Source organism: Orcinus orca, chromosome 5, assembly GCF_937001465.1.
Source record: "Orcinus orca chromosome 5, mOrcOrc1.1, whole genome shotgun sequence".
Classification (NCBI taxonomy): domain Eukaryota; kingdom Metazoa; phylum Chordata; class Mammalia; order Artiodactyla; family Delphinidae; genus Orcinus; species Orcinus orca.
In genome coordinates, this window is record NC_064563.1 from 53,186,599 (window position 1) to 53,214,343 (window position 27,745).

General features: G+C 36.4%; 1 protein-coding gene across 9 annotated transcripts in view; it reads right to left on the reverse strand.

The window, feature by feature from the left end:
* Positions 1-27,745, reverse strand: part of PHC3 (polyhomeotic homolog 3) — an 86,710-nt gene that overhangs the window by 47,427 nt on the left and 11,538 nt on the right. For 7 of the 9 annotated variants that reach the window (XR_007477372.1, XR_007477371.1, XR_004483639.2 and 4 more), the window contains exons 5-7: positions 14,964-15,122; positions 12,799-12,897; positions 6,121-6,367 (exon numbers count right to left, since the gene is read on the reverse strand). Coding sequence is in view for 4 of the 9 variants with exons in the window: in XM_004270565.3 (XP_004270613.1) it covers positions 6,121-6,367; positions 12,799-12,897; positions 14,964-15,122 (505 nt within the window). In the remaining 5 variants the exon portion in view is untranslated. The remainder of the gene's footprint in view (positions 1-6,120; positions 6,368-12,798; positions 12,898-14,963; positions 15,123-27,745) is intronic. The other 2 variants (XR_007477373.1, XM_012533304.3) reach the window with 1 other exon arrangement.

The following is a 27,745-nucleotide window of genomic DNA, read 5'->3' on the forward strand; positions in this document are numbered from 1 at the left end:
AAATGTAATGACAAACAACTTTTCCTTGGAAAACTACATAATTTCATAAAACAAACTGTACTGTGATAAGTTCCAAAAGAAAACTGCCTAAAACAACTGATTCATAAATCTGAATCTACACGATTTATTCTTATGAAATTTTATATGTCACCAGAATATTTCCATTAACTTTTAACAAAGTTTATCCACTTGAATTCCTTCTCTGGGAAGAAGAGGAGTGTAACTGAACAAGTGTAATATAAATAAAGATAACTTCAAAATCATAAAATAAAGGTCTCATCCTTTCTAATCCATGTCTAAACATTCTTCCAACTAACAGTCAATGTAATTACCTATAAAGCTTCCCAAATAAGTTCCCCAATTTGAACCGAGATGAATAGTTGGTACTATTTGACCCAGGAAAATATTTTGTATAAAAAGTTAATTTACTTAAGCAAAACACATGTGTGAATCCTACAGCATGGTTAAATAATCACAGTAACTAAGAAATGAAGTTTCAGGGGCCATTCCAAATCCAGGAGAGCAATAGTTTTGCTTGCAGAAAAAATGACGCAATCAGCCATGCTGTCTAGACAAATGATCCTGTTTTACTTCTCTCTCCCACATACACTAAAAGAAACCTACAGTAATCTATAAGTGATAATACCAGTTTTCTCCACAAGGGAGCCACTCATAACAGGAAATATATATGTAAGAATTAGCAAAATCAAGTAGAAAGTAGCTTCCACATCATTATGCCTCTTCTGCATACTGACTGGTGCACATGTTCACACAGAGGGAGATGCTGGTGAAATCCTCTCTATCTAAATAAGAATGGAAACTGGGTTCACCAGAAGATAAACTGAAGATTACTTAATATTAATATCATGTAACATTATCACATTTAAAATATACCTAAAGACAGGCAAAACTTTTTTCTTAATCTCAGACTGTAATGCCTTGTATCTATTTTTACATTCAACCATTATTTGTGACAAAGACCTTATAAAAAATTCTAACAACTTTTTTTCAACCTTTCTGTATTTGGTTCATTATTATTTGAAATTCTGGAGATTCTTTAAGGAAATTAACATCTGATTAACATCTCAAGAAAGAAGCATTTAGAAGGTTCAACAAATACCCACGAATTGTTAAAAACAAAATGGAAATTAGATCTCAAATTTCATCTAACGAAGTAATTTTCATATAACTAGACTAGCATTTCAAACTAAGACTGAAAATTTTATGTCAGCACTTTATAAATGTGTTGATAAAGACTCTCTATTATAGAGTATTCAAAAAAATCTTGGACTTTTATAGAGTACCTTTCCACCAAGGGGCTTAAGATGCTTTCACATCTCTCTCCTTTGTACTCACAAAATACCTGTTGAGTAGGTACCCTTTTACAGATAAGGAAATAGAGGTTTAGCAAAGGCCCACTTTAATTCAATTTTTAAGTTATAATTAAAATTTACCATATTCTTGAAGTACAATGGAGATTATATTCATGGGAATAAAAAGTCTTTCTTTGCTCTAGCAAGTAAGCAATCTTTGCCTTCTAGAGCTGGTAATTCAATACAGTTAATAGTTATCCTTTCGCCTAAATAAAATTTTTCTTTGATCAGAAATCAAAATGAGTCTATATATTTTATATTAGTCCATTAAGTCCAACTGACAAGCACATATACTACAGAATAACTGAGGATATCTTAAACAATACTTCCATATAAGAAAAGTCCTAGTGTTCTGGAGAATCATGACGTGTGTTAATTTCTCTGATTTTAATAAACACTTTAGTATTGTCAGTGTGGCCTTATAACTGGAGAATTAATGATTGGCATCATCTCTCACATATGCAGCAGAACCTTTTATTATTGCAAATAATTAAATATATTATTGTAAATTATTAAATATATTACTTCATTCAGTAGTTACTACAACCCCATGAGGTACACAGGGTACTATACTAATCCAGTATATATCAAGTGAAGAAACTTTCAGTAGTGAAGTGACTTGCCTAAAATCACCTGGCTATTAAGAGGCAGCGCTGCGTACAAAAGAATCCACAGTCTTAGCTGAGTCTAGGTTCCTATTATGGTCTGAATGTATGTGTCCCCCAGAATTCATGTTGAAGCCCTAACCCTTAATGTGACTGTGTTTGGTAAGGGGGCCTCTAAGGAAGTAATTATGGTTAAATGAGGTCAAAAGGGTGAGGCCCTGACCCAACAGGATGAGACAGAAGAGAACTCGATATCCTCTCTTCTTGCACTCAGATGAAAGACTGTATGAGGACACTCTAGAAGGCGGCCATCTGCAAGCCTGAGAGAGCGCTCACCAAAAACCAAATACTGCCAGTTCTTGATCTTGAGCTTCCCAGCCTCCAGAACTGTGAAAAGATAAATTTCTGTTGTTTCAGCCAGTGGTCCCCAACCATTTTGGCACCAGGGACCACTTTCATGGAAGGCAATTTTTCCAGGGATGGGGAGGGGGGCAGATATGGTGGTTCAGGCCGTAATGTGAGCAATGAGGAATGGGGAGCGGGAGATGAAGCTTCACTACTCACTCACCTGCCGCTCACCTCCTGCTGTGTGGCCTGATTTCTAACAGGTCGAGGACTGCTACTGGTCCGTGGACTGGGGGTTGGGGACCCCTGGTTTAAGCTATCTAGGCCATGGTATTTTTTTATGATAGCCTAAGCAGACTAATTAGTCTTTTCACTACATACTGGATTAATGTCTGCAAAAAAAGATGCATATTTTTTCTAACTTATTTCATAAAAGCTCTAAAGACTGAGCTCTAATATAGTTCATGATAATTTCCAGACATTTGGTTAAAGTTTGCCTTTATTTTATATATTAAAAATAGGATTAATAAATATCAAGTGGGAATTCCACCCTCAAGAAGAAATGATGAAGAAAACTAAATGATGTTAGCACCCTAGAAATACATGTAAGGAAATAATAACCATGTCTGTTATATGTCTATTATAATAATTACTAGACTATACTATGTTAGAATACAAGCAGATTTTTTAATACTTGAAAGTGACCTGCAGGAGCAAGCATTTTTCTAATTGAAGAGAAGGACAAATTACCAATTCAAGAATCTCAAAAAAAAAAAAAAAAATCTTAGCTTCAGACTAACTCCATACCAACAAGAGCAGAAAAACTAAAAGGGTAGAAAAATTATAACTGCTGCCTTGCCAGAAGATACAAATTGCTTTGAATAACTGCATTTTTAAGTTAAAATTGAATTTTTAAGTTTGGAAGCTGCAAAGGTTTATGTGGCTTAGGGTGTTCCATTTGGTTTTATTTCTAAAAAGTAACACCACAGAAAACTGGAGTTTGGTTAATACACATAAGCTCTAAATCTGGAATTGCAATGGTCCTGAAGTCTCAGGATGGTGTAAGGCCCTCTTACTCTTAGATGGTTTTAGCTTACTGGTCGCCTCCATACTTACATAAAATACTGGCCATCAGAGGAAGGCAACTAGAAAGATATTATCACACTATCAATGAAAAGGGGAAGAATAAGTGTTAACTTAGAACCAGATATTGTGAGTTCAGGAGGAATGAAAATCCAAAAGCAGATCTCTTTGCTTGAACTAACCCTGAAAGAGTTCCTACCTTTCTCTTTGAAAGGAAATTAACCTACCCTCCATTATAATCTATCAAAACTATAGAAATCAATATAAATTGTCCCCTGAGCAGTCATTCCAAGCACAGTGGGTCACTGCCTCTCCACACTAACTCCTTCCATCAACACTGGCCAGGGAATTCCCTGGCGTTCCAGTGGTTAGGACTCTGCGCTTTCACTGCCGAGGGCATGGGTTCAACCTCTGGTTGGGTAACTAAGATCCCACAAGCCATGGAGCGCAGCCAAACAGAAAACAAAACAAAGAAAAACACTGGCCAGAGGCTGGTTTGAGGCTAAGAATACTCTGGACAATACAGTACAAAAATCCTGTTATCATGCCATATAGATAGCAGGACCTTGCACACAGATGTTTATAAAAAAGAATTCACATCTAACCATACTATGAGTGGATTTATTATTTATACATTCTAACAAACCCTTCACTTATCTAAGATTCAGATTGAAGAATTCTAAGCAGTGATACCTAGTTAGTACAAATGGAAAAAACTGTGCTATAACTTCCAAAATCCAAATGGAAAAAAAAAATCAACTATTAATCCAACAAATATTTACTATTGTCCACCTATTATAGATACAAGTACATATAAGGCATAACTTCGTGCTGTCAAGATAAAAGAATGAAAAGGTTAATCTGAAAAAGGATTAAAAGACTTAATAAATGTAAAGTACCTGACACATAGGTGCTTGATATTAGTTCCCTACCCTCAAAGAGCTTACTTACTGTCTAGTAGAAAAGCTAAGATCAATAAGTATATAAATAACTATAAAAGAAAAAGTACCACAAAGAAATATAAAAATGCTATACAAGGGACTTCCCTGGTGGTCCAGTTAAGACTCTGCACTCCCAGTGCAGGGGGCCCAGGTTCGATCCCTGGTCAGGGAACTAGATCCCACATGACACAACCAAGAGTTCACATGCCGCACCTAAAGATCCCACATGCTGCAACTAAAAGATCCCCGCATGCTGCAACTAAGACCCAGTGCAGACAATTAAATAAATATATATTTTTTAAATGCTATACAAGTTCAGAAGGAGAGATTTCTAACTAGGGGAATCAAACAATTCCAAGATCTTGAGATTGCGTGATACAGAGAATGTTGGCAATATCAGCACAGAAGAAACATAAAAAGAGAAAAGGCAACCTTCAGCAGTGTAAAATGGATCTTTAAAAAGTAATGCAAAAAAAAGAAAAAAAGTAATGCATAATTATAAAAGGATAGAAAGAAGATGCTTACCTGATGAGGCTGGATCAAAGGAAGATTTTTTTTTTAATGTAACATATGTGAGGTATCTAGCCCAGTGCGTCACACACACACACACACACACACACACACACACTTTCAATAAACAATAGTTAAACTGGTATAAAAACATATGTAGAGGGCTTCCCGGGTGGCGCAGTGGTTGAGCGTCCACCTGCCGATGCAGGGGACACGGGTTCGTGCCCCGGTCCGGGAGGATCCCACATGCCGCGGAGCGGCTGGGCCCGTGAGCCATGGCCGCTGAGCCTGCGCGTCCGGAGCCTGTGCTCCGCAATGGGAGAGGCCACAACAGTGAGAGGCCCGCGTACCAAAAAAAACAAAAACAAAACAAACAAACAAACAAACACCATACGTAGATATATTAAGAATAGGAGAGATCTAAGTATGCTTAAGAAGCAAAAGAAAGGATCCAGCATGAGGGAGACAAAAGATGCTATAATAACTATGAAAGAAGGTCAGGAGTCAGTAAAAAAGATGCAATCAATGACACAGGGAAATAGTGCTAACTTTAAAGAAGAAAGCAGATAATTCCTTATCCTATTAGAAGTGAAGAAAGCTCAACACTGAGAAATTCTGAGATGAACAGAAGACACGGTAAGGAAACTCAGTCTGCACGGCCCCAGAATTTCCAGCATGAGAACCATGAAGCAACATTATCTGTAGATGGCAGAGGGAGCACACATGGGATTCAAAGGCTGATGAAAATGAAAACGACTTAGTTGATTCCCTGACATTTGCCTTTCAGAGATGAAATCAAAGATGGAAAAATAGCAACATGGTGAGGAAAATAATTATGCATAATCCTTATTTTTGGAAACTGATAAATTCCTTCCACCAATGACAATGTTAAAGAAAAATACATACTTGCTTTTTTTAAAAAGCTTTTAATTTTGTTCCACTAAAGCACATTAAACCACAGGCAAATTATTTTAAAGCTAAAAGGTTTTATCGACATAACAGCAGATCAGCACATGATGAAGATGTTAATCAAATGTCAACTGACCCAAAAAATCTATTTTATTATTATAATTTGTTTTAGCTGTTGGGCTCTTTTGATTTCTCTTTTGTCAAGCTACACTACTGTTCTTTTGTTAACTTATAAAATTCACATTTTAAAATGTTTTAAAAGTATTCTCTTTCAAGTAATGGACATCTTTTGTTTTGCTCTGCCTGCTAAGAAAATGAATAATGCAACTGTTTTCAACAAAAGCTTTATCCCACCTGGTGCTATTAACTGGTGAATACTTGATGTCCGGGTGACAGCTGTGCTTCGTGATTCCAGACTTGGACTTTCTCCTTTCTTATTACTTTCTGGAGAAGGATCTCGTTGGCTGATTTTAGAACTGGTCACTGTTGTTTTGTTATGACAAATTGTCAATGACTGAGTTTGACTAGTACTTTTTGGCGGACCATTTTGTGAGCTAGATAATACACCCAACTTCTGGCTGCGTAATGTTAAATTCTGAACCTAAGAACCACATAACAAAAAATAAGGATGAAACAGATGGTATTAATTGATGTGGTAATCACTACCATTATAACAACAATGACAACACATTTATATTATGCTTTTTATATTATGCATAAAGCTACAAGCACTTGAAACAACTAATTAACCCTGAAGGAAAGGGGAGCTATTATTCTAAGTAATCATATCTTAAACATTAAGTGGCAATTTTTTTAAAAAGACATTAAGGAAAAGAATCGTTAAGAACTAAATGAAAATAGAATATATATATATATATATATATATACACACACATATATATATTGCAAATGAACTATCAATATGAGGAAATTACTCTGCAACATACTGCATTTTAAAGTTACCAGGTCAGAGACAGTCAAAAGGAAGGAGAACGAGGAAGAGCATTCCAGGCAAAAAGGAAAACTTGAGCAAAGCTGCAGAGGTGGGAGAGCCCAGGGTATGGAGGGAAGAATGAGCAATTCCTTCTACTTCACTGAGTTCTCCATGACAGGATTGTGAAACATTTTAAGGCTACAAGTCCCTCATAAACTTGTGAGAAATTACTACGCACAATTAGGATAGTGTGGATATAATATTGCTATCTTAATAAAGATCAGAAAGATAACAAAAAAAGCAAGTTAATAGGTCTATAGAGATTATAAGGGAACATTAATCTTCTAAGTAAGAAGACAAATTCATGAAATCACCTACCCCATTGTGATAATTATGAAAAGCATTTCCTATTAACTAACTTTAAAGAGTTAGTGAGATTTTGTTGTGGTGGTTATGAAACACTCATTTGCCTTTGAGAACTAGATCCCATGAACTAAAGACATCATGCATGGCCTTGAAATGGTTTACGTGATGACTCCTATCTACACCGGGGCTATTCTAAACACACTGCCAGTCTGGATGGTGGCAAGGATTATCCCAATTACTCTCACCTGAGGTCTATAACATTTTCAAACAGCAAGGCAAAAATGCCTCTCCAATAGCTTCCTAACCTTTTGCCTCAGAAATGAATGCACCTAATACATTTATGCTAGCACTGGCCCTGGGAGGGAAACTGAAGTAAAAGAGATTCTAAAGTAACAAATATATTGCTGCTTTATGAATGTTCTTCAGTTTCATGTGTGTTCTGTCTCTACAGCTGTATCATTAACTGATGCTCTATACCTTCTCTTTCCAAGTGCCAATGCAGTGTTCAGCCAACAGCAGATGCTGAATAAATGTTTACTTCAGGGCAGCTGAAGTTTTAATCAGTTCTATTCTAAGCTACTGAAAGAATTTTCTAAGTGGATCATATGGAGCATCTTCTCTGATTTTTGTCAAATATTTCACAGCATTGTAAATGGACTAACTACTGCTGTATTACTGAAATTTAATGCAAAAATAAAATATGCTAAAATCCAGATTTCTCAGCTTGCCACTCAAAGCCCTCCACAGTCTGGGCCCAAACTGCTTTGAGCCCCTTTTTCCACTATTTATTTCACAATCCTCATACTCTAGCCAAACTGTTCTGCTCACCCTTCTCCAAACATACCTTGCACTGTCTTCATTTAGAGCCCTTGCTCAAATTCCTCTTTCCTCAACGCTGTCTCTTGAAGCCCAACACAGTGCTCAAGACCATTAAAATTCTACCCATTCTCCCAAAGAAACCTCTCGAAGTCCCTGGTTAGAAATAATTTCTCCTCCCCTCTATGCTTTTCCCATAGAATTTGGATCATAGTGGCCTATACCAATGACAAACATCTAGCTTGGTTTAGAATTACTAATGTCTGTGTCTGTGAAATACTGGGACTCTGACTGGCAGGCTCTCATCTCTGACATTCATTTTTGTACTCCCCGCAATTCCGGCTGCAGACATAACAGAAACTACACAAGTCTGAGGTATTCTCCTATATCTGATTCTGAAAAATGTATTGCATGGATTTTGTTGCTCTTGTTGTTGTTAAGTATCCTGTTTTATTTATGGTTTTCTTAAGCTAACATTAAAATCTGTTCATGTTTTACCAAAAGAAATCTCAACAAATGTCTAGCAGAGGAATATTAAAATCTCTCAGGAAGCAAGGGAAAAACAGCAAGAAATTTAACATCTGCCATAAATAATGTATAAGGTGGACCACAGAATGATGGTAATCAAGGTCTGAACTATAACCTGAAAAACAAAAGCTTTCCTTCAAAGGAAAAGCATATTCAAAGTAAATGAGGATCTGACACAGTGAACCCTTAAGCTGTAGCAGTCCATTTCTATAGAATAATATATTTTTCTTCTAATTTTCCTTTTGTTTTCTGGAATTCTGAAAGAAAATGTATGCATGTGCATATTATATACTATATGTTATTTATATGAATAGATAAATTTTAGAATATGGCTTTACTATCTATGGTCATCTTGGCTTAAATATTTACAATAAATTTCAAACATGTAAACTATACTCTTAAAGCATATACAGAGCTAACTGAGCTGTTAATAGATCACATATTCAGATTTCCTTGACAGAGCTTCACTTTTAAAAAGAACCCACCCTTTCTAAGATAAAGAATATTATGGCATCTAATGCCCAACTTTAATTTCATCTGAACTTTTCCTGTGATCAGTTTGGGGAAACTTTCTGACTTTTGAAAAAGTCAAGGTTTCCCACAAAGTATTTTTGCTAATTTCACACCTTACATTTTTATAGTGGATTATCCAAATACCCTCACTTCAGTTTTTTAATTTGGATCTAACAAATAATGTGTGAATTATCGTAGGATCTCTTCTTCGTACATAAGGAAATTAAGAGTTCATGTCACACTGCCAGCAGTAGAACTGTTTCTAGCTTTTAAATTTAAAAGGCTGTTTTCTCCTCAATTCTTACAGAATTGCCCAGAGCGCCTTGGTAAGATTTCTTACTTTTCTATAACATACTTTTAGTCTTATGATATCTTTCTGAAAGTCACATTTTTTTTTCATGATAAGGAGAAGAGATGGAGCATTTAAAATGGTAAGATATTCCAAATTTCTCATTTTTTTACAGTATGCTATAAATTTTAATACTGAGGAAAAATTAACTGTTATACTGACTTTTGTCAGTTAAAGAGTACTAAAATAAAACTTCAAATTTGGTATTTCTCAATTACAAACAAATTAAATGTTTTAAAAACTGCAAATATATGTTTAAAAATTAACAAAGTGGAGCACAAATTTTTCAAAACTAACAGCCCTGAACTTGAGGAAAGTTACCACTGGAATATTCAAAATATTAGCATCACCTACCACTGTCAGCCTCATTCACTGCCACTTCTAAAGCACAGCAAAGAAAAACATTAGTAGAGAAGTTCCTAAAGGTCAATCCATCCCTCTAGTTCCTCAGTCTATCCTTGAATTGAGTCAGATTATTAGAAAGCCACATACCTATACACATCAAACTGGACCCCAAAGAGCTAATTCTACAAATTACTTTGACTATGAGAACCCACAAAACAGACTGTGCTCTAGAGAGTTTGTTAGTTGTATTTTCCTAATAACTGGTTTATTTTACCTTGGAAACTGCAAATCCTTTAAATGGTTGAGCTTCTCTCTTCACTATTAGCTACATGAAAGCTAAGAACCAAATTCATGACTCATCTTTAGACAGTGCATAACAAAAACAGTAATTAGTAGCATGTGATATCTTATGTGCCAGGCACTATGCTGAGTGCTTTATTTATGATTACTGTCTCATTTATTCCTTATAACAACTCTGAGTTATTACTTCCAGTTCACAGTGAAGAAACTGAGGCTTAGCATAAGTAATAACAGCTAACATTTAGTGAGTGCTCACTAGGTAACAGACACTGTTCTGTTTTTCATTTATTAACCTATTTAATCCTCATTACAACCCTATGAAGCAATACATTTATTTTATTTTATATTGTTGAAACTGAGGTTTAAGGATATACAATGAGAAGGTGGTAGAACACGTATTTGAATCCAGAGAATCTGGCTCCAGAGTCCAAACTTATAAACACCATGCTATACTATGACCTATCCAAAATCAATCAACTGGCAAGTGACAAAGCAACTGTTGCTGAAGTCAGACTATAAACCCAGGTCTTCCTATTCTCCCCTTTGCAGAAAAAGTACTAATGAGTACCTACAATATTCTAGACACTAAACATATATTACTCACTCTTCAACTTACCCTGCAAGTATATATGACTATTAGAGATGTTTGGTAACTTATCTCAAGTCATACAACTAATAAATGACTGCAGTGGGAGTTGAACTTAAGCCCATGCAGGACTTCATGCATGTAATTTCAATGGCAACCACACGCCCAGCTCCATGCCACTTTATCATTCTGGAAGTTGACAGGTTTTATAAAACCAAACCAAACCAAACCAAACCAAAACAAACAGGAAGATAATATCTTCAACAAATTCATTCCACAAAGAGACATTTAAAGTTTAGAGCTGAAAAAACCTTAAAGTTAACAAAAGTCTCATTTTGTAAATATGGAAACTGAAGTCCAAATAAGTTAAGGAACTATAGAGGGTCACAGAGCACATTATGAGAAACCGGAGTTTAACTGATCACCATCTTTATATGCTGATATATGAAAATTGGACTTTGTTATTAAATAAAATAGAGATTCTATGAAAAATACCAAAGAATATTACTGCTATCTCATTTTTTACTTTTTACCAGATGACTGAGATTATTAAATTAAAAATTCAAAGCCAAGGATGACCTTGAGATATACCAATTTCTGCCATATGCAATCCAAAACATTATCTATGGAAAAATATCAAAATGGTATCATACAATATAAAAGTCTACTCAACTGTTTTAATTTAAAATTTACTCAATTTCATTCATTTTTATTAACTTTACTGAGGTGTGACTTACATACAATAAAATGAATGAACCAGTTCAATAAGTTTTGACATTATGTATATACCATGTTACCACCACCCCAATCAAGATATAGAACATTTCCATCACTCATACCCCTTCCCAGTCAATCGCCCCCACCTGCTGCCCCAGGTAGCACAAATCCATTTTTTTTCACTATAGATTAGTTCTGCCTGTTCAGAAATTTCATATAAATAGAGTCGCAGAGTATTGCACTCTGTGATGTCTGGCATCATTTACTAATTATAATGTTTCTGAGATGTACCAGTAGTTTCTTCCTTTTTATTTCTGAGTAATATTCCACAATATGTTTATCCATTCACCAGTTAAAAGACAGTGGTTACTTCCAGTTTGGGGCTATTCTGAATAGAGCTGCTACGAACATTCATTTAAACATCTTCATGTGGATATATGTTTTCAAATCTCTCAGGGTAAACATCTAGAAGTGGAATTGCTGGGTAACATGTTAAGCATATGTTTAACTTTATAAGAAAACTTTTTCAAAGTGGTTGTACTCTTTTACACTTTCACCAGCCACATATGATAGTATGGTTCCTCCACATTCTCGCCAAAATGTGGCATTTTCAGTCTCCTTCATTTCAGACATTCTAGTGAGTGTGTAGTGATATTCACTGTGGTTTTGATTTATATTTCTAGGAAGATTAATCATGTCGAGCATTTTTTCATGTGCTTCTTGGCCTTTCGCATATCTTCTGTGAAGTGTTCAAATTTCTGCCCATTTTTAACTGAACTGTTCATGATCTTATTACTGAGTTGTAAACCCACTTTATATATTCTGAATACAAGTCCTTTGTCAGATATATGTATTGTGAACATTTTCCCTCAGTCTGTGGCTTTGCCTCTTTGTTTTTGTAGCAATGCCTTTTGAAGAACAGTTTTTAAATTTTGATAAAGTCCAATTTATCATTCTTTTCTTTTACAGTTAATGCTTTTTGTGTCCTATCTGAGAAAGCTTTGCCTACCCTGGAGTTGTAGAGATATCCCCTATGTTTTCTTCTAGAGGTTTTATAGTTTTGTCTTTTGTCTTTAGGTCTACATTACTTCTGGTTTATTTTTGTGAATGGTGTAAGGAGAAAATTAAAGTTCATTTTTTCCATAGTACCAAACAAAGTATAAACAAAAAACTGAGTAACATTCTGCTCAATTTTTTAAGTTTAAAGTTTACCCAGCTCATTTTTAAATTTAAAAGCCATCGTGACACGGTTATTACCTAACTGCTTACAAAGGAATCTAAAGAAAAGAATATATCTCACATAATAAATCTGCTTTACAATAAAACTAAACATACAATGTCATAGCAAAACGTATTAACTTTCACTAATGTCAAATAACCTAAATATCCCTGTTTAATGGCATTATAATTTCTATAAAACCAAAAAATTTTCTTGAAGTTCTCACTGGATTAAATGTTGATCTGAAATGTGTGACAAAGAGCACTGAAACTATCAGTAACTTAAACACAAATGTATGTTTACCTTTAGCCTGAAGACCCAGACCTTAAGTACCACATTATGAAGCTAGACAAGCTCACCTGAGTAGCTGCAGACTGACAGGAAGATGACGATGACGACGAGACAACAGGAATGTCAGACTGTACAGCAGCCACAGTGGTAGCGGGTGTGAAAATCAGCTGTACAGACAGAAAAACCAAAAAAATACCCTAAGACAAAAGAACATGTCCCACACACAATGTATAGCAGGCAAGAGAGACTGAAATTTGTGACAGAAAGACAATGCAGTTTAGGATTGTCTCCTAAGCAAAAGGTCTTACATGACAAGGAGAACTTTTTGATAATAGAGAACTCAAAAGGAAAAAAAAAAACCAGAAACATTTTTGAAACAGCTCATGATTCTGATGAGTAGAAAATAAATCAGTGCTCAAAAAAGAAAATGTATTTTGGCAATATGAAATCCTCATACCAAATTTTTCCCCAAATAAGCTATTATACTTAAACTTTTCCCAGCTCAAAACTATTGTGGCAGGATTCCTAAAATGGAAGTTAGAATAGGCAACCATAGTCACTGCTCTTGAATGCAAACTAAATTTCAGTGAGAAACATGAAAAGAAACACCAAAAAGTCTTTTCAGTCCTCTTTACCCCAAAGGATAACTATGCCACATGCTACGTTACAATATTTCACTCAGCTACACAGGATCTGTGTAGTACAAACCTAGGTTGCTCTTGATTTTAAAACTATTTGTAAAGAAATATTCATTCTAAATGTAAATGCCACAACATGTTAAAAGTCAACAACAAAGCAGCCTGCAAAAAAAAACTTCACATCAAAAAAAAAAGAAAAAGAAAGACATACTTGATTTATTTAATTATCACCATCTCTTTTCAAATACTTTTTTTCAATACTGAAACAGAATGCCATTAATTTAAAAAGGCAATACAATCCACTCAGAGATTATCCAATCCAATTTAGTAAATTATGACAGTTGTTTCAAAGAACCTGTGAATACTCTATCTCAAAATTGCATCAAGTTATACAGTTCCTCAAAAGCCATTTCTGTTTAAATTAAAATTACCAATTAAAGGATCATTTAAACTTCAGTTCTTTACATACTAAATTTAAGTGAATTAAATAACAAGTATAACTTTCACAAGAAAGTAATTTCTAGTACAAACAGCTAAAAGCACTATACCTAAAAAGATGTTCTATCTAGCGTGAACCATATTAAACTGCCAGTTTTAGAAGTCAAAAACGGTCCAGTAGCAACCATTTCAAATGGTTCTCCCTAATTCTGAAGTATATTACTGATTAAATAAGATCTCATGGGGAAAAAACCCCAGAAATATGGTAATGTCTATTGAATAGTCTGTAAATAAAAAGAGGGTCATATCATTGTTTCCTATTAGAAATATGATGGAAACCTTCTTTGCAATTTTAGTGTAGAACTGGGGATCCAGATATATATTCAGTTCACTGGATAAAAAAGAATATAAATAAATACATATCAGGGACAAAGTTCTTCTCTAGCTACCTGTAAAGACATCAAATAAAGTAAGTGTCAACCAATTTTTACATTCCTTAAAGAAGGCTCAACAAGTAAATTAGGAAATCAGTAGATAACACAATAGCCAAATTAACATTCCTGTATTAACAAAAGATCAAAGTGAGCATAGGAACACAAATCACCTTGCAGATTTTAAGACGGGAATAACCAAAGCTAAGACTCATCTGGTAAATTATCACGAACTCCAATCCAGATTTCAGAAGATCCCACAATATAAATTCTAATTTATAGTTAACAACCAAGTTTTTTATGTTTCTAACAATTTCATCAAATCTAAGATGTCAAAGATATACGGTGATTTTATGTATCACTGCAAGCACCAACTACAACCGTAAGATGCCATCAATTATAAAATGCATCTCAGTTTCAGAGATGTTAAAATACGAAAAAGGGTTTGAAATCAAAGAAATTTGATATTAAAAATTAATCACTCCTATGTTACAGAATCTGTTAGCTCCCTAATGCTGCTAATTACTATTTGATACACCAAGCAGGCCTACCAATTAAAGGTAGAATTTTTCATGACATAAATGTATAAGAGCTAGGCACATACACAAAAATTTTGTTAAACATTTCTTAAATATTAAAAATGCCTCCTATTGCATCAAGTCAAGAAACATTTTGATCTCTCTCAAGTCTTTAAACACTGAAAAAATCTGGTAGCTCATATCTTACCATTTGAGCTCGGAGATACATTTGAGCTTGGCTTGCCGTTAAGGTAGGGGAGGTACTCCCTAGTAACATAGTCTGTTGGGTAATACTGCCACTGGTAGAACTGGAAGCCTGGGAACGGCTTATTAACTGTGCAGGTGTAGGAGAAGTAGAGAGGTTGATCTAAGGAAGAAAACATATCAGGTCATAGGCTTCCATTTCTTGCTTCCATGTCACTGAATTTCACCAAGCTGCAGTTAGGCAATCAATGGTATATATTGTGGCTGAGGAACCTAAGAGAGGGCTTCATCTTTGACAGACCCATCATTTCTATAGGCGATTATTTGCGCATATGCAAACAATAGCATGTACTGGTTAGTAATTAGGACAATTTTTAAGGATATCCTCATTGTGTTTCATAAGATTCCAACATCTTAAAATATCATTTCTACTATCTCCCAAAAATTAGGGCTATTGTTCCATTATTTTAATATTCCATGTAGTGACTTAAAACATTTGAATCAACAGTCTACATTATTTTGTCATTTTCTGTCACATTTCGAGGGATTTCTGAAATGAACAAAAGTTAAAACACAGATAATCCATGCACATGTATATAAACATACACATAACATATAACTAGTATAAAATTCTCCTTCAAAAGCTCTCAGAAAAGAAGAAAATAGAATTGTTACTGGTCAAACAGACGGAAAACTCCTGAATATTGGTTACAAGATTAAATTATAAACACTAAAGCTACTGTTAAAGAATAAACTAGTGCATGGTCTATCTGTAGGATATATAAGAGACTGGTAACTGGTTGTACCTGTGAAGGCAAACTGGGTGGGAACAGGACAAAGGGACACATGTAGACTACCACATGCATACATGCATGCATGTATTATCCATTTTAAAAATAAATAATATTTTTAACGAGAATAACATAATGCAACCTCAAATCCTTTTTATGGACAATGTAGAGAATAAAATTAAGAAATAAGAAATAGTTTATTAGACTTCTGATTCAAGGAACAAGGCAGATTGAACTAATACATCCACGTGCCCAAATGCACTCACTGAAATGCAAGATCAACATGAAAAATTATAAAAATATATAACTGAACTCAAAAAAGGGGAAGGGAGGGGGAATTCCCAGGTGCCGGAAAGGAAGAAACTCAAAGATGTAAGCTCCAGCTGACACCAAGGCAATCTAGGGAGATATTGGCCCACAGAGATAGAAGACCTGATTTTGAGCCTATTTCAGGGGGGACCTAGAAGTAAAACCTGTTTTGAGCCAAGATCCTCAAAAGAGCTCCTCAATATGTGAAAAGGAGCTGGAAAAGCTCCACCTATGCTTCCTGAGAAGCAGCAAGAAAGGTTGCTATCTGTCCTGCCCCAGGTGGAAGGAGAGAGGCTCTTATGAGAATCAAAACTTCAGGTTTGCACCACATAGGGGTACAGAATCCATATTCACACTACCTGCACAGTTCCATAATATATCCCAAAACATTAGCATTTGTACCAGTCCGGGACATTTGTTAAACTGAACAAGTGACTGGAGGAGGCTGAGTGAAAGCTATACAGAAGGACCTCTCTATACCGTTTTCGTAACTTCCTGAGTCGATAATTATTTAAAAATAAAAAGTTAAACTGCATAGTGGGTACACAAGTTGGTTAACTAATTATATTTATCTGTATCTTTTAAGTATTTCTTAATTTTAATAAAATACTTAAATCTGTATTTGGGTGCGTTGGGTCTTCGTTGCTGCACACAGGCTTTCTCTAGTTGCAGCAAGTGGGGGCTACTCTTTGTTGCAGTGCACCGGCTTCTCAATGCAGTGGTTTCTCGTTGCGGAGCATGGGCTAGGCACGTGGGCTTCATTGGTTGTGGCGCGTGGGCTCAGTCGTTGTGGCACGCAGGCTCTAGAGTGCAGGCTCAGCAGTTGTGGTGCACGGGCTTAGTTGCTCCATGGCATGTGGGATCTTCCCGGACCAGGGCTCAAACCCATGTCCCCTGCATTGGCAGGCGGATTCTTAACCACTGCACCACCAGGGAAGCCCTATCATTCCTTCTTAAACCAGCTTCTCCTCAAATGGCCACTGGCATCTTCTAAAAATCCCCCAAGACAGACTAATCTGGAAATCATCCTAACTCCTCCCTCTCATATAACTCACACACAAAATCAGTCACATGTCTTACTGTTTCTACACCTTTATCTTCCTCAATTTCATTTTAATTTTGAATCACATAGTTTGAGATTCTGAGCCCATAGCACTTCTATCTACATTGCTTCAACAGCTGTAAACTGATCTCTCTGCTTGGAATATTGTCTCCTCTGACTTGCCAGACAATCTTTCCCTAATTTTAATTAATAAATATTAATTAGCCATTTAAAAATCTTCTAGATAACATTCAAACTCCCCTAACTACCTCTGCAGTATCATCTCCTTCCACTCCTCCATACATACTCTTCATATTAGCCATATGAAGCTATTTGCAGTGTCATCATGTCTCAGGCCTCTACGGCTCTGGTAACAACTCTGGACTGAACTGAGCATCACCTACCCCCATACCCCACCTCTTCCCCCTCTATGTAGTGTACAACTCTCTCTCAAAAATCACCTGCTAAGCTTTTTCAGGCATCCCAACCCCGTAGTAGAACTGACTACTCCTCTTTTGCCTGTTATCTTCCATAATTTCCATATTCTTCTAGCATAAACTTCTGTCTCACTCGTCTAAACAATAATTTCTTTAAGGGTGGGGACCATGTGTTATTTATCTTCATATAACCAATATCTATGAGAGTGCCTTCATTCAATACGTTTATTAACTTAATGAATGCCATGTTATTTTAAGGCATACTTCATACTTTAAATGTAGTATATAAGCCTATCACAAAGACTGAGCGTGTGTGTATGTGTGTGTGTGTACAACAGCAAGAAGAGAAAACAATTCTGGTCTAGCCCCTAACAAAGCAGAGTGAAAATGCAGATCGTGTGGTGATACCAGTTCAACTCTACTTTTGATGTGCTATACAATAAATTATTAATAAGCACCCCCCCAAACATATTCTTTTTCTACACCACTCCACAAACGGGTATCTTGGATAAAGCCTTGCTCCAAAGGTTAAATCACTTAGCAGGGTAAAATTGGACCAGGTTTTCTGACTCATATATTGGCATGCAGGGTGCTTTCCTATACTGTGAGAGCTTGTTAATTTGGGTCACTCTACAGTAATAATGCCTTGGCAGTTTTTCCAGTCAGTGATTCTTAAAAATAAAGGGGGGAAGAAAGAAAGAACGATACTCTAGTAAAGGATAGACCACACACTCTTTAAACAAAAACATACAAGTTTTTTAAAAAACTGGCTGATAGCCAAGTGCCTGAGAGTGCTCTGTAAGGAATAAGGAAGTAGAACAAAAATTACAAATAGAATGCTTTTTTTTCTTAAACAGGAAGTAAGAAAACTAAATAGTAGCCTCCTAGCCACCTGCATTTCACTTCGTCTAAGTTGTGTGATCAAAGAACAAACATCATGTTTATTTTTAAGTTCCAAATGGCAAGTGCCATTCCAGACTGCGTCTACTAATGAATGCCAAACCCACGAGGGCAAGGCCATCAGTAGCCAACTCTGCAAGAAGTCCCTTCCTTTCCACAACTGATATGCCTCTCCTCTATTTTCTCCTTTGCTCTGCTGACCTGAACCAGATGCCTTCAACTGTTTCCATTATCTTCTCTGTCAATCCCATCTCAACATGCGTAATTCCCTTTCATTTTAAAGCCTCGGCCAATCCTGTCGTCTCACACCTCAAGCCCCACACTCCATAAAGGAACTTACTCCTTTAGCCCTATTGTTGGAAGCTCTCTCCTTACTGACACTAAGAGCCACCAAAGAAAACCACATCTGCCAAGAAAAGCCATTTAACTCTCAACCACTCCTTAGTGCCTCTGGCCCAGAGTACTCCCTAGAACCAAAGCCCATGTGAGACCCACTGCTGCCATGTAACTGATCAGAATCAATCAGGTACATCTACAGAGAGACATGGTACACAGACATTAAAAGGCTGATTATATCTGTATTCAATGGCATGAAAATATCTTTATGACCCACTGCTGAGTGAAAAAACTGTAGAATAACACGTAGAACATAATCCACGTATACAATTACATACAAATATCTGCATGTATGTATATATACATTCCACACATGTGAAAAACATGTTGAGAGAAAGATGTCTGCACTGTATACACACACAATAATGCATACTCATAAATTTGTATCTGATTAGATTTGGTATAGAAATATACACATACACATACACACACACACCTGGAAGAACAGTCACCAAAATGCTAAAGGTGAATAATGCCTACTAGGGGTAAAACTTGGGAATGATTTATATTTTCTTTTCCAAAGTTTTTGTCATTTCTATGTAGGTATTAACTTTAGAATCAGAGAGGAAATGATATTTTCCTTTTTTTATATTTACTTCAGAATATTGTTTTGTTTTTATCACATTAAAGCAGAATATAAATTTTCTTGCCTCATTATTCAGTGGGAATTTATGCAATTCAAATATCTAGAAGTGTTAAATATTATATAGAAATTTCAAATAATAATATCTACCCATGAAGGATATCCTTTTTAAGAGACCACATATTTTTAACAATGAAATGAAATAAAATGCCTACCTATTTATTACAGAAAATCATTATTTCTACTTTCTGCAATACAAGCTGTAAAAACAACAGCAAAACAAACAAAAAACAACTTCACAACCTCCCAATTGTGTTCAGATTTTGACACCCTAAAAAGAAAAGTTGCAATGCAGAAACAATTAAAATATTGGAAATAACTGTCCAGCAACAAAGATAGTTACATAAGACAAACTGCAGCCATGCTGTGCACAGTAGCTCAAGTGAGTGAGACAGAAAGCTCTGAAGACACACTGTTAAGTGTAAAAACAAAATGCAGAATACCTACGTGTGTTTACAGTGTATTAAAAAAAATTGTGTTCTAAACACATAGGCACACATTTCTTTATACTATATATGTCCTTAATGCATAGGTGAAGATCTGACGGGATATCCAGCAAACTGAGAAGACAGAGGACTGAAGGGGAAAGGAGGCTGAAGGTGACGACACTTTTTTACTTTACCTGTACTATGGGAATATTTTATAAGAATGCAGTAAAACTGCTCATGACCGGACAAATACGCAGACTACAGTGTTATTTTAAACTGCTATTAAGCTCTGAAATAGGTTTCTAACAATCCTTGAAAACAATGAGTTTTAAAACTTAAAATACCTCCTAATATTAATAATAGAGGATAAGTATCTTGGTTTTAAGCAAGTAATTTTCCCCCAGATAAATTCATAATGAATCCATTTGATATGTAGTTGATCTGATTTAGACATTTTTAGAGAAAACTGATCATTTATAAGGCTCTTGATCTAAAAACAATCTCATTGACCTAATATACTAATATTCCTAATATTCCTAAGAGTATACTCTTAGGAAATTTTTTTTAAAGAGAATTACTAGATATAAAGATACGTAACATTCAATGCAGGTTTACTTATAATAGCAAAAAAAGGGAAAAATTAAAACTGCCAGCAAGAGGAAAATAGGTTTTTTTTAAAAAGGTAGAATATTATGTAGCCATTAAAAATCATGTTTATAAAACAATAAATACTGAAGATAATGGTCTGAGCACACCCATTTGCTTCTCCCTCCTACTAAAACCCACTGAAATAGCAGTTAATACAATAACAAAAAAGACTGGGGGAAAAAAAAGCAATTATACTCCAATAAAGATGTTTAAAAAACAAAAAAAAAGACTGGGGGTAACAAACATACAAATTTAGACTGTGGGACATTCCGTAAGATAAGTGACCTGAGCTCTTCAAAAAAAAAAGGTGGAGGAGGAGATTTTTTTTTTTTTTTTTTGCAGTACGCGGGCCTCTCACTGTTGTGGCCTCTCCCGTTGCAGAGCACAGGCTCCGGACGCGCAGGCTCAGAGGCCATGGCCCACGGGCCCAGCCGCTCCGTGGCATGTGGGATCCTCCCGGACCGGGTCACGAACCCGTGTCCCCTGCATCGGCAGGCGGACTCTCAACCACTGCGCCACCAGGGAAGCCCAGATCTTTTTATATTAAAGGAAAATCGGGCATCCACATGCATGTGTGACCCTTAATTAATCCTGGGAAAAGGTATTTTGGAGACTACTGAGGGAATCCAAATATGGGGCACATAGGTCAGAAAAACCGTGTGAATAGAGAGGAACTTAACAATTGTTATGGATAGCTACATGAAGGGTACACAAAGGTCAATGCTTACTCTTTCCATTTTTCTGTGGGTTTAAATGTTTTTTCCAAAAAAACTTGGGGGATTAAAAGAACAACATTAAACAAAAAGAAAACACACATACAGCAAAGCGAGAGAGATAAGGGTACCATCTGCATTTCTGTAAGACTTAAAGATGAGATCATACTGAAGGAGAAAACAGAGAGAAGGAAGCTCTCTGTAGTCCAGAATACAGGAAGAAACAGACCAGAGTGGATTTAGTTAGGCTCAGAATTTAGAGGTATGAAAGCAGAAGTAAGAAGTGGGGCTAAAAATTGAAGGATTATCTACAGGTCTGTCTAGAAAACAGTCTCACCAGTCACAACCCCACCCCTCTCCCATACAGAAGGGGTATCGAGACCTAGAAAGAAAGGACACTTCTCTTTAAAAGTCTAAAAACTGCCACGGAAAAGCTAGGCTTCTAGAGTGGGTACTGGTACCTTGAAGTAAAACCCTCCTTATTCCGAAACTGCTGGCTCACCAGTCTAATGGCCAGCTTCTAACCTGCACACCTTCAATACTAAACCTGCCAAAGATATATCCTTACCACTGTCATCACCACTGCTATTCCCACATGCAAATACAGAAATCTTAATTGGCCTTTCCACTAAGGAAAGAGGTCTGCTAAGGAACAACCTATCTTCAAAGCAGTGGAAGAAACCCATGTTGATTAATTTATATAATCATTTACTCTTAAATATAAGCAGAAAACCAAGCATTTTAAGCGAAAACTTCTTTTTCTTATAAAAGAAAAACCAGCAGCATGAAAAAAAAGACAAAGATAATTTCTAAGGAACATAAATTTAGGAAACAACAAAAAAAGTTTTAAAATCTGATAAGTATCACAACAGAGATCTAAAATATTTCAGCCATAACAGAGAAATAGGATTCCAAGGGAAAAGAATAAGAAAATTATCTTAGAAATTGGAAATACAAAGGCTGAACTAAAACTTTCTTTTAAATGTGAAACGAAAGGATTAAAAAAAAAAAGGGTAAGGAAATATGTCACAACAAAATAAAAAGATAAAGACAGAAAATGAGTAAAAAGCTAAAAGAAGTAAAGGATCAATCCAGAAAGACCAATATCCAACTAAGGAGCTCCAGAAAAAGAGAACAGAGAAAAATAGAAGGAAATAAATTTTTGTTAAAACTTTTTTAGTTTCATACACATGAACATTAAGTGTCACACTAAGAGAGTCCAAAAAGTGTCTGAACTCAATGACATCTAGAGAGCCTCATGAAACTCCAGAAAAGCTAAAGAAAACAGGCAAACCCAAAAGACTGAAGAGAAAAAGTACCAATTAGTGATAATAAGACAAAATCAGCCTTTTCTTTGGTAATACTAAAAATTTGAAAACAATGGTTTCAAGTTTCCTAAGAAAAATCATTTTCAATATAGAATTTACATACAAATAATCATTAAAAAGATATGGGGAGGGAATTTTTAGGACTACAAAGATACCAAATTTATTTTCCACGTACCCTTTACAAGCAAGTTATTAGAAGATAACTCCAGTAAAACAAAACTATCACAGTGTCCTTTGACTATTTACATGTCTGTAGACTATATCCACTGTACTCTAAGACATTTGTTCACTTTGGATTCTTGACACCTAACACCACGCCTGGCACCAAGTAGGCATTCAATAAGGAAATATTGGCACAGATTATCCTCAGGAGTGTGGGAGACTAGCAAAGAATCCCATTCAGGAATGAATCCATGAAACTAAGCTCTGCTATTTCAGGAACATGAGCTCAGGATGAGTCCTCTTCTCTGCAAACTCCACGTATTTTTTAAAGCTCAGCTTAAGTCCCGTACAAAAAGCCTTCTTCAACTACTCCAATCCCCAAAGATCTCTTTTCTGTTAACTCCCATGGAATTTATCACTTGATTATATACTGTTATTTTGGTTACTGTTTGATATGTCTAGGCAGAGTTCTTCAAATGTCTATTACTGTCTCTGAGGGAAGGGACTTTGACTCATGTGTACCCCCAGGGCCGCTAGCACAGTGTGGGACAATAGGTAAACCTGATTAACTGGCTGCCTGCTCATAACTAACAACAAAAGAATCTCATCACTGAGGTCAGGACTTAGACTCTCTCCCATAATGCAATTTCAGGCAATCAGAATATATCCTAAAATGATTCTTTGCACTGAAGATAAACCACCTGCGGTACCAAGATAACCAAGAATTAAAATTAATACAATGTATTACATGTTCTAGTTCATGATTATAATTAAACTTCATCTTTCAACAAATATTTATTACACACCTACTATGTGATAGGCTAAGTCCCTACAGAATCTTAGATTAACATCTAAACCACTGGTTCTCAAATTTTTTTTTTTTTAATAGAACCCTTTCTTCACACACCATCTTATTCAGAACTCCCAGATTCAAACAGATCACAGAACTGTTCTGTCTAAAGTTTAAGGTAAGGGGGCTTCCCTGGTGGCGCAGTGGTTAAGAATCCACCTGCCAATGCAGGGGACACGGGTTCCATCCCTGGTCCGGGAGGATGCCACATGCCGTGGAGCAGCTAAGCCCATGCACCACAACTACTGAAGCCCCCGCGCCTAAAGCCCAGGCTCCACAACAAGAGAAACCACCGCAATGAGAAGCCCGAGCACCGCAACAAAGAGAAGCCCCCACTCGCCGCAACTAGAGAAAGCCCAAGCGCAGCAACGAAGACCCAATGCAGCCAATAATAAAAATTTTTTTAAATAAATAAATAAAGTTTAAGGTAAGGCTCAGAGCCCTATCTATCTTAGTCTGCTCAAGCTGCCATAACAAGGTGCCACAGACTGGGTAGCTCAAACAACAGAAATTTATTTCCCACAGTTCTAGAGGCTAGGAAGTCCAGGACCAAGGTGCCAGCCAATTCAGTTTCTGGTGCAAGCTCTATGCTGGCTTGCAGATGGCCACCTTCTTACCTCTCAGCAGATAGAGGGGAGATCTCTGATGTCTCTCCTCTGATAAAGCCACCAGGTCTACTGGATCAGAGCTCCACACTTAGGACCTCTTTTAACCTTAACCACCTCCTTAAAGGCCCTGTTTCTAATATAGTCACATGCGAGTTTAAGGCTTCAACATACGAATTTGGGAGGGATGCAATTTAGTGCATAGCACCATCTACTGAACCTTCTCCTTGATCTAGGCCCAGGGACACATGGATGAAAAGACTAAAAACCATCTAATTAGACAACTTAATTTTACATAAAAGAAAACAGGGGTGTAAGGAGGTTAAATGACTTGCCCTAAGTCACACCACCAGTCAGTCACAGAATTAAGACCAGAAGCCAGGTCCCTTATGTCCTCCTTTCTACCAAACTTTCTCTCATAATATTCTACAATTGGTAGTAAAGTCACCATGTACTCTTCTGACTTGAATTGTCAATGAGATGCACAAGACATCACTAATCACCAGACCTGCCACATGAACTCCAAACTCATATACCCAACATCTACTCAACATCTATAGGTGGGTGTCTAACATACATCGTGTTGAAAACCAAACTCCTATTTTCTTCTCCAACACCTGCTTTAGCAGATTCTTCCAGGTGTTCAGGCCAAAATACTATAGTTATCGGTGACTCTACCTTTCCTCACATCTCTTATTCAATCCCTCAGCACATACTGTTAGGTCTATTTTCAAAACATCCAAATTTCTTTTATTGGCCACACCATGAGGCATGTGGGAATCTTAGTTTCCCAACCAACGATCGAACCCATGCCCCCTGCATTGGGAGCGCAGGGTATTAACCACTGGACCACCAGGGAAGTCCCAAAACATCCAAACTTCTATAATAAAATATTGGAGAAAAAAAATTCAGAATCTGGCTAACCACTTTTTACCACATCTACTGTCACCATCACAGTCCAAGCCCCCAATATCTCTCTCGGAGTATTACAGGAACCACTTAACTGGTCTCCCTGCTTCTATCACTGGCCCCTAGAACTTACTCTCAACATTGTACCTAAGTTAAAGCCTGTGTGAGATCATGTCACATCCTTACTAAAACAGCTGTCCAGTAGCTTCCCAACTCACGCAGAGTAAAACCCAAGGGTTTAATAATCTCCTCGTGATTACATTACAATTACCTCTCTAAAGTCATCTCTAAACATACTCCCACTCTCTCATTCCACTCCAGCCACACTACCCTCCTTTCTGTTCCTTAAGCATGTTTGCCTCCCTCACCCTCCTTCAAATGCCATTTTTATTAACAATGCTTTCCCTTACCACCCTAATTAAAAGAGCAAATTCCCTCATCCCATTCCCCTTCCTTGCTTTATTTTTCTCTATAGAACTTACCACCATCTGACATATTATATACTAGTTTACCTGTTATCTATCTATCCGTAGCTCCATAAAGACAAGAGGTTTTATCTGCTGTGTTGCTGTATTCCCTGCACCTAGAACGGTGTTTAAATGCTCAGTAAATATTTGTTGAATAAATGAGTTAATGTATGAATGAATAAAGTCATAAAACTAACTGGGCTTCAAAAGCTCATCTTGGGACTTTCCTGGTGGTCCAGTGTTTAAGACTCTGCACTCCCAAGCAGCGGGAACGGGTTCAACCCCTGGTGAAGGAACTAAGTTCCCACATGCTGTGGCACACCCCCCCCAAAAAAAAAAAAAAAAAAGAAAGAAAGCTCATTTTGTCTGACACCAGAGCCAGAAAGCTATCAAAAATAAGGTTTTTCCTTCTTGACAGAATAGTACAGTGAATTAAAGTCAAAACATCTGGGATTAATGTAGATTCTAGGGCCAAAAAACAGCAAAGAAAGGGAAAGGGAATGAGATACAAACAGCCTTTGAGTCATTTATAGACCTATGACTGCAATTTCTAGCCACATAATCCTTTCCAGCTGAAAATGCCCAAAGACTTAGAAAAGAAAGATACAGAATGATCGCTTAATAAAACAAACAAATAAAATTAACCATAGCCTATCTATTTACATTTATGTATAGAAATGTACAGTAATAAGATAGGAAAGCTTCACATAAAACTTTGTCAGGGCAAAAGGGACTACTGAAATGGGATGTCACTTTTACTCTATATTGTCTGTACTGTCAGTATCTTAGACAACAAGAGTATATTCATGTTTTATTTAGACAAAATGAAGCTCTTCAACCTACTTCCTCAAAGATAACCACTGATTAAATTTGTTGTGTATTACAGATTTTCTTCCTACATAACCAGACAGACATATAGATATAAATTTTAAAAAATAAGTTAAATGATAGGAATTCTGTTTTCAGGAAAGTGGAATAGACATGCTTCTCCCTACTCCTCCCCCTAAGTATAACTAAAAATCCCGAATGTTACATATAAAATAAATGTAAGAGGATCCTAAAAGGTGGAGAAAAGCAGACTCCAGGACCCAGTGAATAATGTGCTTGCAAGCTCCCTGGGTTTCCTTTTTAAATCTCATATAACCCAAACATAAAGGTGAACAAGTCAGTAACCCAGAAACAGCAGTGGGTACAGACCACAAAAAAAAAAAAAAAAGCTCCAATGGGCTGCTCTTTCTAGCCAAGGATCAGAAAAGGGACAGCCTAGCAACACAGAAAACTTTTAGGCAATAATTGCTCTACTCCAGCCAAACGCCACAGAAAACACTATGGCCCCATCCACATCCACATTAGCAAAGACCTAGGCTTCTACCCTCGTCAGGCTGTAATGAGGCACCCGGATCCCACAAATCCTTCCAACAGGTTAGTGCCAGAGAAGGCCAGGTAGAGAGCCAAGACTTTCATACCAGGCAAGCAGTAAAAGATCACGAACAACAAACCAGCCCATCCCTGTAGTATCAGTGGAGACCACGTGGGGAGCAGTAACGCAGCATTCCTATCCCTCCTAGCCAGAGATACCTCAGTAGAGGCCTAGTGAGCCAGAATTCATGCTCACTTAGCAATTACAAGGAGCATCCCTCAGGTATCAATGGAAACCAAATGGGGAACCTGGACTTCTACCCCCAAATGGCAGTAAGGATGTGGCAAACGCTCTTTCAGAAGCCAGCCAAAACAGAAAATTTAAATAAGATTCACAATCTCATAACATAATACTCAGTATGTCCAGGTTTCAATCAAAAATCACTCATTGTACCAAGAACCAGAAAGACCTCAAGCTGAATGAAAAAGACAATCAATAAACAGATGCCAACACCAAGATGAAAGAAGTATTTTAATTATCTGACAAAGATTTTAAAGCAGTAGTCATAAAAATGCTTTGAACAAGCAATTATGAGTCCACTTGAAACAAATGAAAACATAAACTCTCAGCAAAAGAAACAGAAGATACAAAGAAAAAGCAAATGGCAATTTTAGAACTGAAAAATAGAATAACCTATTAAATAAGTTAAATGAGATGATATATTCTTGCTTTTTTCACCTAATAACTAATGAAAACCTAAGTCTCTTTATATACACACACATAACATTTTTAAGCAGC